At 37.9% G+C, this 15746-nt stretch overlaps 1 protein-coding gene across 2 annotated transcripts in view; it reads left to right on the top strand.

Moving 5' to 3' along the window:
• C4BPA (complement component 4 binding protein alpha) overlaps positions 1–12184 on the top strand; it is a 46170-nt gene extending 33986 nt beyond the window's left edge. For both annotated transcript variants that reach the window (XM_036753859.1, XM_036753858.1), the window contains 4 exons: positions 3307–3486; positions 8390–8563; positions 9346–9521; positions 11786–12184. In XM_036753859.1, coding sequence (XP_036609754.1) covers positions 3307–3486; positions 8390–8563; positions 9346–9521; positions 11786–12010 — 755 coding nt within the window. In that variant the 3' untranslated portion in view covers positions 12011–12184. The remainder of the gene's footprint in view (positions 1–3306; positions 3487–8389; positions 8564–9345; positions 9522–11785) is intronic.
• The last annotated feature ends 3562 nt before the right edge of the window (positions 12185–15746 follow it).

Consider the following 15746-nt stretch of genomic DNA (forward strand, 5'->3'; position numbering starts at 1 on the left):
CTGCCACAAATCTAAAAAAAAAACCAACCCTTGTAACAAATAATTCTAGTCAAACAGAAAAAAAGACACAAATTGGTGATCTTAAAATGTGTATTTCAATCTTTACCTCAAGTCTCCCAACTCTGTGTCAGGTAGTGGGTACCTTTTCACAGTCTCTGCTCTCAAGGGGAGAATAAGGGGGAGAAACCTGAAAATACCTAAATATATACATAAGTTATATAGAGAATGTATGAAAGTAAGCTGAAAGAAGAAAACATCACTTATATGCAAGACTTTTCCTTTCACCTTCATTATTTCTCATATACCAAATTTTTTTTCAGCCATTCCCTTTTTGGTGGGTGCCTGTTCATTTCAATTGTTTGCACAACACAACAAAAAAGTGCTGCAGTAAATATTTTTGTAAAGATGGATACTTTTTCTCTTTATTTGATATCTTTTGGTATATACACACACAATAGTGACATTGCTGAATCAAAGAGAATGGTTTTTCCCAAGGTATTTCCAAATTTCTTTCCAGAATGGCTAGACCAATTAATTCATAGCTCCATTAAAAGTGAAATAGTAGCATGCTTATCCTCCCATTGCCCCTCCAACAACTGTCATTTTTTAATCATATTTACCAATCTGATAGATACAAAGTAAAATCTCAGAGTTATTTTAATTTGCATTTCTCTATCACTGGTTTAGTACTCTCTCTCTCATACATATATATTTACATACACATATATGTATATATATTCAAATATAACTCAGTCATTTGGTTTCTTTTTATGAGAACTGTCTGATTATATCAAGAAAACAGCTCTGGTCTTACATATATTGAAATGATTTCCTTTTTCATCTTGTCTTACCAGACCTTTATCAGAGAAGCTTGCAACAAAGACATTTTCTCAGTTAACTCTTTCCTTTTTCTTTTTAAGTACACTGGTTCTGTTTGAATCAAAACTTTTAAATTTTCTATAAGCTTTAATTGGTCATTTTCTTTTGTGATTTTCCCTACCCCTTGTTTGGTAATGAATTCTTCCCCTGTTCATAGTTGTAAAAGACATTTTCTTCCTTGCTCTTAAAAATCTATTCATTTGGTGCTTGTTGTGGTATATAATATGAAAGATTGATCTAAATATAATTTCTGCTACAATGCATTCCATTTTCCTGACAGTTCTTGCCACATCATAAGGCCTTGCCCTAGTCTTTAAATTTAACACTATATTACTATGTTCCTTTGCTTGTGGATATTTTGTACCTAATCCTTTCTACTGATAGACTTTTTTTAATTTATTTTTTAACTTGTACCAAATGGTTTTGATAATTACTGATTTTTAGCATAGTTTGAAATCTGGGACTACTAAACATCTTCCTATTTTTTTCATTATTCCTCTTCAGATTCTTGATTTTTTGTTCCTTCAGATGATTTTTGCTATTGTTTTATTCTAGGTAAATATAGCAATTTTTTGGCATTTTGACTAGTACATTACTAAGTATGTTAATAAATTAGACTTTTTATTATATCATATTTATTATATACACATGATCCAATTATAGACAATATTTCTCCAATTATTTATCAAGTAGCACTTTATTAGTAATTTATCTTTTCCAGTTTCTCAAACACTGGATAATTGAATTCCATTGTTTCTGATTCTCCCTTGTATAGTCTCTTCCATTGACCTAACACCCTATTTTTTTAACTAATATCAGTTTTTATATGCATTTCATGTAAGCAATAAATTATGGTGTTTTGATTTCTTTTTCAACCTGTCACTCTTTGTTGGTTCTGTTGGATAGTTTAATCCATTAACATTTAGAGTTGTGAGAGTTAGGTTTGTATTTTTCTCCATTTGTCTCTAATTTTTTTTTCAAATTATGATTTTTCCACCTCTTCCTCTATAAAGATAGTACTCTGCTTGTAATTGTTATGTTCCTTAATTTCTGGGACAGTTTGTAAATGCCATCTAAGTTCCCCTTTGCGATCATACTTTCTACTATTGTGACTTTACACTAGCTACTTATAACCTTAACTGCTATAATAACTTGGGGGGGGGGAGGTTAGTCCAAGGGACCAGAACAATATGCAATTTCAACACAATAGGTCATGGAACTCTATTCTCTGAGAGAGAAAAATTATATCCTATCTGCCTTCCTCTGCCCCTCCCCTCCAACCCAATATTACTGATCTAGAAGCATAGCTTTTTTAGGTTGAAAATTTTGCTTTCCTGGCTACTATGTCTTAGAGAGAAAGAGGACCCCAAGCTTACCCACACCAGTTTGATCCCTACTTTCCAAATGGTAGTTACAGAAAAAGATCATCAGAAAATGTGAAAAGCAAATAAATTCACTCATACAAGCACATGACAAACAGAAATCAGAAAAATTATACGATTTAAAATATTTAAGAAAATACATGAGTGAATAAGCTCTTTAGATGGAAATAAACTTAGCTGTCATTCAGCTGAGGTGTGTTGGGGAGGGAAGGAGGGAGACAGAGAGACAGAGACAGAGACAGAGCGACACAGAGAGAGACAGACACAAGACACAGAGATAAAGAGACAGAGAGACAGAGAGAGAGATCCTGATTTCACCTAAGGGGAAATTCCTTGAAGTCTTTAGGAAGGTAAGATTGAAATCAGGGACGTGTAGAAGTCTTTGCCTACATGTAGGCCTTCCAAAGTCTGCCTCTCTACAAATGTCTTAAGTCAGTCTCCAAGAGACTCTGGAACCACACATGTCCTTTCAAAGCTGGAATGAAGAAAGCCTCTGAAATTTTCACATCAACTTCAGAAAGGCACACAGGAACAAGTCATCATTCCTCCCCACCAATTCAGGGTCTTATGTAAAATGCTCCATCCTTGGCTGGAAACTCAGGTCACACAAACAAGCAGGAGAAATATGACTTTGTAATGATTTAGTCTTTACAGCACCTACAAAGAGGCAGATGAAATCAAAGCTATCTTTTTTGGCTAATTTGGCTAATGAATAAAATGATTTCAACTCTGACACACATTTAATATAGCACTTTGTTACTGGGACTTCCAATAAAAAGTGAAAATAGATGGGCATGCTTGCCTTAGAATCCTCCAGCAAATCAAAGGCAGACTTGGAAAAGAATCCAAATGTTATAGCACTTAATTCCCCAGCCTTCAATCTCTTGGAAATTTAGGTGGTGGGGTTTTTTTGGTTTGTTTGTTTTTTCTTTTGTAAAGTGGAAACCAGACCCTCAGCCCTTGGACTATCCTTACAACAATTTCATTACTTTCTAATTTAAATTTAGTTGCCTTCTTAATTTTGACAAATCTTTTTCTTTCTCAGAAATTTGTTGCCCAACACCAGTGATAGATGGAAAAATCCTACGGTTCAACAATGACTGCCGATATCTAGCAGGGAGCTCTATTTCATATTATTGTAAAAGTTCCCGAAGAGAGAGTAAATGCCAAGAAAATGGCACATGGAGACCTGAAATATCCTCATGTGAAAAGGAAGAAAAAGATGGTAACCACAATTGATTTCTAAGTCACAAGGCATTGCTAGCTCAGTCACATTTTTAGATTTTATTAATTTCCTCATGGTCAGGGTAACATTGGAACACTTTTTCTACATAGGAAAAGAGGAAATGCTTCTTGATAAGGAAAAGAGTTTGCTTGACACAGAACACTTATTAAAGGTTGGGAGTGAGTCTTTATACTGGAAAAGAAAAGATTTCAGGGATTGCTTTCAAGTATTTGAAGAAATGTTTGTTGCATGGAAGAACTGGGTTTATTCCTCTTGGCAGAAACAGGAGCAATGGGTGGATTTTCTGAAAGGCAGATTTTGGCTGGATATGAAGAAAAACTTCCTAACAATTTAAATGTCCAAAACTGTGATGAGCTGTTTTGGGAGGTAATGTGTTCTCCATCATTGAAGGTCTTCAGATCACTTATTATCTTCTATCTTAGCATAACCTTCTATAATTCTGTCTCTCCTACAGCCATTCTTTGTCATCCCTGAGACCTTCAATCCCTCTACCTCTCAGTATTTTTTCAGGCATTACCCTTGTTCTGATTTTGCTTTCCTCCCTCTCCAACCTTCACTCTATAGTTGGCCAATTCAACACTACATCGTCCTCCATTCTTGAATCACTTGACCATTTATCCTATTGCCATTCATTCCTTGCCAAACTTCAACCCTGAGTTATTCCCATTGTCTGACTCCTCCACACCTCATGTGCTAGCTGAACAAAGTTAGAGAAAGTCACACTCCTGTGCTGACTGGATAAATTATAAACTCATGTTGTCCAATTTCAACTGGGCTCATGCTGTAGCCAGGCAATCTTTTGATTCATATCTCCCTCCTTACAGAAACCTGCCTCAATCTTCTTTCTTCAGGCTGCTACTTCTGCTTTTTCTCAGTTGAAGACCTTGTCACTTTACCAAGAAAATTAAGAATATTCAGTGTGACCTCTCTCTTCTTCCATTTTCAATTCAAAACCCCTTTACATAATCCTCAACTCTATCCTCCTCCACCCCAGTCTTTGACAATGAGGTGGCCTTTCTTCTTGCCAAGCCAACCCTGATGCATGTTTCCTTGATTCCATTCCCTCTCACCTTCTCCAGAAGAACACAGCCTCAACATTCCTGCCTACCCCACTTTGTAATCTTCAACCTTTCCTAATCTACTGGTTCCTTTCCTAATGCCTTCAAAATGCACAAGATTCCTTATTCCCTTAAAAAAATACCTATCATTCTATATCTTTCCTCCACTTCTCAGACCACTAGGTTATCTACACTTCCTGCCTTCACTTCCTTTTCCTTCACTTCACAACTCCTGCAATCTCGTTTCTGCCTACTTTAGCCAACTGAAATTGCTCTCTTCAAAGTTACCATTGATTTCTTAGTAAACAAATCTGATTGTCTCTTTTCAGTCCTCATCCTTATTGACCTATCTGCTGCATTTGGGACAGCTGGCCACCCTCTCCTCCTGGATACTCTCTCTTCTCTAGGCTTTCCTGACCTACTTTCTCCCTTGGGTCCCTTATCTGCCTGACCACTCTTTCTCAGTCTTCTTTCTGGTTCTTCATCCAGATCATATGCTCTAACTGGCTGTTCCCAAGGCTCTGACCTAGACCTTCTAGTCTCTCTCTACATCTTTTCTTTTGGTAACATCATCAGATCCCATGGGTTAATCGCCATCTCTATGCTGTTGATTACCATTCATATATCCAATTACAATCATTCCCCTGAGCTTCAGTCCCTCATTACCAATTGACTATTGAACATTATAATAAATGTTTAGTTAAATCCTATATTTTTCTAATCAATAAGCATTTCTTTCCTCTGCACTGCCCTCCCTCACATCCCTACTCCTTTCCAAACACACTGGAAAAAAGGGGGGGGGGAAGCTTATAATAAATATGTATAGTTATGCAAAACTAATTCCCTATTATTCATTTCAAATCTTGGAGACATTTTAAACTTTATATATTCAAAACAGAACTCATTATCTTTTCACCAAACTCACCCCTCTTCCTAATGTCCCTATTTCTATTGAAGGTTTTTTCCAATCTCCCAGGTTTGTAACAGAAAGGAAGGAAATAATGAATTATTAAGCACCTATTATGTGCTAAGCACTTTCCAAATCTTATCTCATTTGATCCTCATAACAATCCTGGGAGGGGTGGATGCTATTATTATCCCTCTTTTACCATTGAGGAAACTGAGACAGAGGTTAAGTGGCTTGTCCCAGTCACACAGAAAGTAAGTGTCTGAGGCTAGATTTGGACTCAGGTCTTCCTGACTCCAGGTCCAGTGTGCTATTGACTGTGCCATGTAGTTTGATGTCATTCTGTATGCCTCACTCTCCCTCAATCAGCATATCCAGTCATCTGCCAAACCTTGTGATTTTTCCCTTCACAACATTTTTTGTATCTATCACTTTTCTCCATTCATCTAGTTTATATTTACACAGCTTACTTCAGGCTTTCATTGCCCCTCATACAGACGATTGCAACCACTTCTTAATTGGTACTGTGCTAGGCATCAGGAATAAAAATACAAAAGCTCAACAGTCCGTGCCCTCAAGGAGCTAGCATTCTATTAGGAGAGGCAACAGTCACATGTATGCAGGTAGATATGAGAGGTATATAAATAAAATGCACGCTAAGCTTCAATGGAGGGTCATCTTATCTAGGAAGTGGTAGTGGTGGAATTCAAACCCAGATCTTCTGACCTTCAGGCCTGCTATTCTGCTACTAATTTGACTGAATCAGAGACAGGCCAATGGAAATGGTTCTGGATTGCTGAGGGCTTTAAATGTCTTTGATTTCCACTACATTTATGATTTAGGGAAGTCTTTCCCACAGAACCGAGGAAGAAATCTTTAGCATTTCACTTGGTATTAAAGATGCTACAATTATCTAGCCCCAATGTTACTAAAATACCTCATGTAAGGCTATGTGATGTTTTTACCCCATACCACCACCCCACTCACATACCAGCCACACACATATAATGTTGTTTAATTGGGCATGTAAACCATTGGTTTGCATCAGTATTTTTTCCCAAGAGCTCCATTCCAAAGAATTAAGGTACAAATGCATTCTTGTAGGATATGAATGTGTGCCTAGAATGTATGTGTATGTTCAAATTTACTCAAAGTCTTCTTAAATGTTCTTAGGTTCAATATTAATGTCTACCAAGGTTAAGTGCTGTGTAGCATCACAGTCCCGTGCCTGATAGTACTTGTGCGACTGTGGGAAAGTCACTGAACTTCTCTGGGCTTCAATTTCCTCATCTGCAACGTGGGGATAGGTAGACAAAGAGCCTCTAAAGTCCTTTCCAGCTCTAGAAATATGTTTCTATCGTTTGTCACTCAGCATCAAAGAATGACATTTTAAGAACTGGAAGGGAGCAGAGCAGCATCCAATCTATCCCATCCCCGAAGGGAATACCCATTACAAAACAGCTGACAAGTGATCACCCAGCCTCACATGAAGACCTCCTAGGAGGGGCATCCCACCCCCTTTTGTTTTTGTCTTTTTTTGGCAGGGCAATTGGGGTTAAGTGACTTGCCCAAGGTCACACAGCTAGTACATGTGTCAAGTGTCTGAGGCTGGATTTGAACTCAGGTCCTCCTGACTCCTGGGTCGGTGCTCTACTCACTGCGCCACCTAGCTGCCCCAGTATCCCACCCCCTTTTGAGACATCTAATTCCACCCTTGGGCTACTTGAATTTTGGGAACGTTTTGCTGGCATCAAGCCTAAATTTTCCCATCAGTAACTCCCACCCTTTGCTTTGATTCTACGTTTAGGGGACAAGCAGAACAGATTTAACCCTTCTTCTAAATGAAAATCTTAAGATTTCAGGCCTTTTAAGCTTAGGCATCCTAAAGTCCTGTGCCTTGCTGGAAAGTAGAAAGGTTTCAGTGACCTTATGAAGTTTAAAAACAAGTGTTACAAAAGTCATTGGGGTGAGCAAAAAAGGAAGAGTGTATGCAAGTATTTATGATGGACCTATTATGTGCAAGATAAGAGGCACTATGGTTTGGTGCAGGGGTTTTTGATGTGTGTGATTTTTATATTTTTAATTTGCAATTTTTATATTTATTAACTATGTTAAATTATTATATTTATTCTTATATAATTCTTATATTTATTATATTAATTTAATGTACTAATTTAATATACTTAAATATACTTTTAATATATTTAAAGATACTTTTAATATACTTAAATATACTCATAATATTCTTAAAGCGCCATTGAAGAATTTTAGTTCAAATCCTTCGGATCATTGTCACAAACTCCCAAGGGATTTATAGACCCCTAAATGGGAATTACTGGCATTGTGGATAGAGCCAGAAGGGCCTGGGTTAAAGTCCCACCCATGGTACATACTAGTAGTATGACCACAGGCAAGTTACTTAATCTTCTGGTGTGCCAGGCAACTAAGACCCTAAGTTACAGATGAGTTGCTGATGGGTAGGAGTTTCCACAACAGAAACCACAGGGTCATATAGGCTTCCTAGTCCCCTCCCACCTCTCCACCAATGTTCAGGGCACTGTGGTATTGTAGCAGCAATAATGAACAGCCCTGCCTTCAAAGAGTTTATATTCCACTGGGAGAATACATGTAAACCAAGGAAGAAGAGAATACTAACATCTGAGGGAATCCAGAAAGACTTCTCTAATGAATCCTAATCCTTCTGCAGCCTTAATCTGGGACTGACATAGGAGTATGCCACTGCAATAAGGAGTCACGCCAAGCGATCCTATTGGAGAGCTCTCTGGATGGAAAGGATGAAGACCTTTCCTACATCCTCCAGTTCTTATTCTTGTCAGTGATGAGTAGAAAAATCCATAAGTTTTCTTAATTGATCATTAATCTCAGTCCTCCTCTTCTCACTTTCTTGTCATCCTAGTTTGCACTTCACCTAAAGCCATTGCAAATGGGAACTATACAAAAACATATTCTGCATGGTATAATAATGAGGTTCATGTGGATTATACGTGCAATGATGGATATGTCCTGATTGGGAAGGCAAAAATTACCTGCAAGAATTCAAAGTGGTCACATCCTTTCCCTCAGTGTCAAGGTAACTCCAGCCTTGTTTAATGGGAAGGAAAAACCAAGAAGGATCTTCTAACAAAGTTTCTTCACCTCCAAGTGATTACCCTTAGCACTTTGCCTCTCCCAGTGTTCTTCAGGGATGGGACAGGATTGGTAAAGGTACTGGCAGGAGCAGGTGGACAAGGGAACTTCTGGTTTAATATCCAATTTCCAAGAAGTATCAGATATTTGCCTCAAAGTCACATGGAGGGCCACTACTATATGATATGATATATAATATCATGTGTAATACATATTACTTTTTTAGGCTTCTTCCTTTATTAGGTAGTAAAAGATAATAAATGTTTCCAGGTTAAATTTAAGAGCGGCCATTTGGGCCAAAACTATTCTGCAAAGTATAGAGCCAAGGGAGGTTCAGATGCTGCATAGGGTTTGCACATAACATATAATATATTTAATATATTATAATATATATTACATGATATATTAAATATAACTATAAAACTACATGTGTATGCATATATACACACACATATCTTTATTTGTTTTTGTTAGTTGTAATCAGAGAACCCTATCTAGTAGGTAGGTTAGTTCCCATTTAATGAGAGGAAAATAAGAGAAAGGACAGGGAAGAAAGTTGCCAAAGGTGGTTTAAAAGTCAAGCTGATGAAGCGAGGTGAGATAGGAAAACCCCTAGTCTTCAAAGATACTTTAAGCATCATATTTCTTTTCACTTTCATTGCTTTTCCTTATCATTCTTTCCATCTGAGCACTATAAACTACTCAATGATGGCGTTTTTGTTATAGCTCTTTGTCCAAAACCTGAGATATCAAATGGAAAACTATCTTCAGAGAAAATTCAGTACCGTGGCAATGAAAATGCCGAAGTCCAGTGTTCCCCTGGCTATTATTTGGTTGGCCCTCAAATCATCACTTGCTCAGAGAACAAATCCTGGATCCCAGAGGTGCCCAAGTGTGAATGGGTAAGCAATACCTGTGTGGTTAACTTTTTGCCCATATGACCCCTCAGTGAAATATAGGACAATGGGCAAGGTCTAAAGTGTGAAATGCCCCCAGGAGAAGTAGCAATATAAAACCCATACCAAGGAAGGTATATCAATTTTAACTAAAAAGTGATATATCTATTGACATTAATTTCTGAGATGTTTGAAGTCATAGGAATTACTTTTTTCATCTTTGAAGCATCTTATTGAGCTGGGAACGGGTAAAGTTTTTTGGTTTGTTTTTTTTTTAATGTGGTGGCTAGAAAGCCTTTCCCAGAGCCCAATGATACTTCACCACAACCAGTCCATGAGACAACAAAAGCCTTTATAATACCCTAAACTAAGACTAAATCTATTCTTCTGATTCCTTTTGTTTTGTGTTAGCTCAGGGTCTATTGTGGTCCAGACAACTACCCATCTTGGGGGCTTAGAAAATTCCTTATTAACTCTTGCTAAATTCCTGGTTGTAAACTGTGTCCCTGTATGAGTAAGGCAATAAACACAACATCAACAATAATCATGAATATGCCTATGTAGTTCTGTATTGCAAAGTATGAGAGACTCTCCATATAGAAAGTAAAAGAAGTGTAACATTTATTCAAACACCAGAAAACCATATCCCATAACCAAATGTTCAGCTCCCACAGCCAGTTAACCCACTTCACCATAACAGCAAGGAACTTAAAACACCACATCACAGAATGGAGCCTCACCATCCCAAAACCTCTCTGACCCCCGTTGGGGTCTTCCCAAACACAAACTCACAGTACGGCTAAGTCAGCTTGTTCAGCTCTAACTATCACAACGGTCATTAGCAGCCATAACTGCTCTCTCTCTCTCTCTCTCTCTCTCTCTCTCTCTCTCTCAGCATTTCCTATGACATAACTTTCTTTTCCTGTCAGGAAGCTCCTCCCACCACATGTGACTTAGGCTTCTAACCATCATGAGGGTGGCCATTAGCAGCCATAACTGCTCTCCCACCACATGTAACTTAGGCTTCCTGTGACGTAAGATCTCCAAATCTAAATTGCTACTACAATCCCCAAAACCCATTTGAGGTATTCTGGAACGCCACTCTCTTGGGAGCTATTTAGAAGGAGAGGCTAAAGATCAACCTGCTCTGAAAATCCTTTCTTATTATCATGCAAGTGAAGTTGGGGCAAGAATAAAAGCTAGAATACCACCACTAGGCTTATACCCCCAAAAATCAAAGAAAGAGGGAAAAGACCCATATGTACAAAAATATTAATGGCAGCTTTTTCTTAATAACCCCAAACTGGAACTAAGGGGTTGCCCTGTTATTGAGGAATGGATTAAACAAATCATGGTATACGAAGGTAATGAAATTTTATATTTGGTATAAAAAATGACAAAATGGAGAGCTTCAGAGGAAACTGGAAGACCTTTATGAACTGATGCAGAGTGAAGTGAGCAGAACTAAGAGACTGATTTTATAATGACATTATAAATAAAAACAACATGAAAGACTTCAGAATGCTTATCAATGCAATGGAAAACCATGCTTCTACAGGACCACAAATGAAGCATATGACCTACCTCCTGCCAAAGAGGTGATAGAAGTAAAATGAATAATGAGGCATACATTTGGAGCCAAAGTAGGAATATGTTTTGCTGGACCATGAATATTTGTTACAAGCATTTTCTTATTCTTTTTAATTGTTCAGGTTTTTTTGTGGGGGGACTGGGAGGGAGAGAATTAATGCTAGTAAAAGAACTTTTAAAATCAAACAAAAACTAGGTGAAGCAGACTAAATTTGAATTCCTGGTTTTATCATGCTGATGATTTTTGTGCTATGAACCTGCTAGCTCAAATCTCAGCACTCCTCTTACAATATACAAAATTGAAAACTCAGATCTCAGAAAGAATGACCTAGCTGGTCCTGACTCCAAGCTTCATGTGCTTCTCTCTAAGAGGTGGAGTGGCCTCTGCCTCAATTTTGGTCAGTTGGACTACTAGCACCAGTTTTCCCTTTCCCCTTCTCTCCCCTCACTCTTGTCCTTAGATCCAGCTTTCAGTCTTGCCAATATATTCTTCAGTTATGACTATCTATTGATGTGTCTTGGTTTAGTCCTCAAAAGAAATGCTACTTGGATCCAAAGTAACTCCTGGTCTTTCCTGCTCTTCGGGACAGGCAAAGTCTTGGCACAGACCTTAAAAGAGTCTCACCCTTTCCCCCAAGTGGAAGCCTTTCTGAAACCATCTATTTGTTTCTGTTTTTTAGGAATTCCCTGAAGGGTGTGAGAAAGTTTCAGCGGGTTACAAGCTTATGCAGTGCCTCCCAAATGCCCAGGATGTGAAACTGGCCCTAGAGATACATAAACTATCCCTGGAGATTGAGATGTTGGAACTAGAGATCAGCAAAAAAAGGGATACTTATCAGAGCCATCACCACCATCATGTTCTCCACAAAATAGAAAAAGATCCACAGACCCACACTGATGATTGAAGGTGTTCTGTAGGTACTCATTCATAGGGATAAATGGCTGTACTAGGAGAGTTTGCTAATGTATTTTATGCTGTTGAAAATGAGAAATTGATGATAATTTGACCTGTAATACTCCAGTCTCGTAGACTGATCAGCATAGCTGGCTACTAAAAATAAAACCATTAGAAAATCAGATTGCATTTACTGTCATTAAACTCTCCTCTATTGTAGGATGGAAGGACCCTCCTCAAACCCCAGGGAAATGAGCCTGTTCTTCAAAGTCATTTAGAGGGTATAGTATAACATAGTACATAGAATGCTGGCTATGAAACTAGGAAGACCTGGATTCAAATCCTGCTTCAGAATACTGACTTTGTGACCCTGGGCTAGTCTCCTCATTTGGGTTCATTACATTGGTAAAATCACAAGGGCTGTGTGGCTCTAGAAGTGACAAGATATACTGACATAACTGGCTCTTGTTCATCCTATACTAAGGAAGAGGTAGGCTAGAGAAAGTCACTTAGAATTTCACTCTGCTGCTAAATACTGCTTTAGGCTTCCAATTGTAGGTAAGCAATTTGAGCCTATCCAGGGTTTTCTGAAAGAACTCTTGGATAAGGGAGTTGGCCACAAGAAATACTAGTAAGAAGAACAAGAAGAAAAAAAAGGGGGGGGAAGGAAATTTACGTGATAACTTTGTTGTGTATTTAAAAGGAATAGCAAGTTGTTCATAGTGGATTTGCAGTTTCATGTGCAATCATCTTTTTTATTGTACTATGTTATTATTGTACTATATTGTTTTATTCCATAAATTTAAAAATTTAATTAATTTTTTAAATTAATAAAAAAACTTTTTTAAACTTTTTAAAGAGAGAACAACAAAAGGCTGATGATCGTGCTTCCATACTTGCAGGAAGTATGAAAAGTGGGTAGGATTTCGCAGTATTCTGCAGAGAATGCTTGATGTTTGTCTTTTCTGCCATGGTCATGTAATTTTTATTTCTGGTCCAAATACAGTTCTGCCAAAAAGACAAAGGGGCTTGAAGTGTCTCTCCCCCCTTTACTCACTAGAATTCAATCCTTAACAAAGAAGGACTTCCATGTAAAAATAAAGAAGAGAAAGAATTCCAAGAATTAGAGAGGAATCCTGATATGTTAGGAGGCTGGCAGGTGGAAGAATGTCATGTAGAGGAAAAAAGGGAGAAGATCCACTTAACACTTGGAGCTAAGGAGGAGGAAGCAGCTGCCTGCCCTCCAATCAATGAATAAGTATTTATTAAGTACCTACTATGTGCTAGATGATACAAATACAACATTGAAACAAGTCCTGTCCTCAAGGAGCTTCCATTATATTGGGGAAAACAACATGTAAATATGTACATAGTGCAGTGTCTAGAACATAGTAGGAAATTAATAAATGCTTATTGACTGATTAATTTTGGATGACAGGCACTATAAGGCACTATATGTATAATAAGCCTGGAAAGATAGGCTTATTGTGAAAGGCTTAGATGGTGTGATTTCACACGTACCTTCAGGTGAAAGAAGAAGAGATGAGTAGTACTGATTAGTGACTCCCAGGTGAGTACTACGGAGGCAACCACTGAAATGGAAGGGCAGGGCATTTATATGGTGCCTACTATGTTCCAGGAACTGTGTTAAGCAATCTTTACAAATATCTCATTTTATGTTCACAACAACCCTTCAAGGTATTATCATCATCCCCATTTTACAGTTGAGAAAACTGAGGCAGACTGAGGTTAAATGGCTTGCCCAGGGTCATGCAGATAATGACTGTTTGAGACCAGATCTGAGCTCAGATCCTCCTAACTCCAGGCCCAGCACTCTGCCTACTGTGCCACCAGCCTCCATAACAATAAAGAGGCGTGCTGCATCCATAAACATTTTTCTAGAACATGACAAACATTCCCCAGGTCTTGTTGCATTGGATGACTAGCTACTTCTAGTTATTCACATGGTAACAGATGATATTCCTGGAAGAAATCCAGAAAGCATTACTAAGGATTATGAAGTCTTAGACAAGCAACTGAAGACCTGAGAAGGAAAGGTGGTGTTTTTATTCCTGCTGACCAATGGAAAGGGCTTCAGAAGAAAGGGCTTCAGATTTAGGAAGTGAGTAGCTGACTAAGAAGATGGTCTTAGAGAAAGGCATTTGACTGATATAAGAATATAGAAAATATATACAAGACAATATGGAATGCTAGATATAGTGGATAGAATGCTGGATCTGGAGTCAAAAACACCTGTGTTCAAATTGTAGCCTTGTGATCCTCGACAAGTCACTTAACCTATGTCTTCCTTAGTTCCCTTAGCTATAAAATATGGATACTAATACTACTTAGATCTCAGGGTTATTGGGAGGACAAAATGAAATCATATTTTAAAAGCATTTTGCCAGAGCCTTCCTCAAACTCTCATGACATTTCAAAGTTATTAATGGAGTATATGGACTGTCAATTAGTTATTCATTGCTCTTACTATGTGACCATCCTTTATCAAGCATACATTTCCTTGATGACATCCTTTACATAATTCTCCTGCTCATAATTCCTTGTGTGGAATGTGCTGAAGACTTTTTGCACCTCTCCATTACACTTCGGGCAATCCTTATTTTCTATTGTTCAGCAACTATAGTGTTATATGACTTAAAACTGCATGGCATCACCAGACGATGATGGGAGTAAGAGGTGAACAGGCTATTGCTACAGGGAGAAATTTGGTATTATTAAAAGAATTTTGTAACTTTCCAAAGGTAATTCAATTCACTCTCTTTCTCTTGATCCATTCCAGGATCAGCTTACTGTCCATTTACAATGCCTGCCCAAGAGATATATACTTATGGCTGAGCTCTGTAGGTTGTCCTACACATCCAACCACATAGGATAGCTGTACTAGGAATATGTTCTATACCTGTTATTCTCACTAGGGGGCATGTTGTGGCAAAGCATATACTTCTTTACACTTCTAAATGCAAAAATACTGCATGGTATTGTTTTTCCGCTTTGCTTTTTTTCTAGGGCTTCTCAGGGAAATCAAAACAGGGTAACCAAGGAATAATCTGGACAATTAAGGAAATTCCTGGGATAATTCAGGCAGACATACTTGTGTTTAAAGCCTGACCAGGAAATTAATTTAATTTTTGCAAAGATTCTTATTTTCGTTTATTCATTTATTTATTTTCAGAGAGTCAGTGTGGTATAAAGGATAGGGAACCATCCTCAAAATCAGGAGGATTTGAGTTCAAACACTGCTTCTGACACATACTGCTGTGTGTCCTTGAGCAAATAACCCATCCCTTAGTGTTCCCTAAGACAGTAATTTGAAGAGAAGGTGCCAATTCAAATTGGTATAGAGTAGGTGTTAGCAAACTATAGCCTATGGGCCAAATGCAGCACTGAGCTAGGAGTGGTTTTATATTTTATATATATTTTATATTTAAATAAATAAATATTTAAAAAATAAAAAAAATTAAACCAATAAAGATAGCTCCCAGGGCCACACAAAAGCACAAGTCTGGCTTTATTTGGTCACTGACCTCTGGCATAAAGAGTTTTTCCCCTCTGGAGTTTCCCATCAGTCCAATCCCTATGTTCTATGTATTTTTATTGTAAAGAACTCACCTAATAGAAGGTAGACGGTTTTTTTTGGTGGCAGGGGCGGGGGGTGGTTTAGGTTCAGGGAGTAAGATAATGGTGCTGTTTCTTTCTGAGTTTATTTCATGGGCCTATCTTTAAAA

This window comes from Trichosurus vulpecula, chromosome 4, assembly GCF_011100635.1.
Source record: "Trichosurus vulpecula isolate mTriVul1 chromosome 4, mTriVul1.pri, whole genome shotgun sequence".
Classification (NCBI taxonomy): Eukaryota; Metazoa; Chordata; class Mammalia; order Diprotodontia; family Phalangeridae; genus Trichosurus; species Trichosurus vulpecula.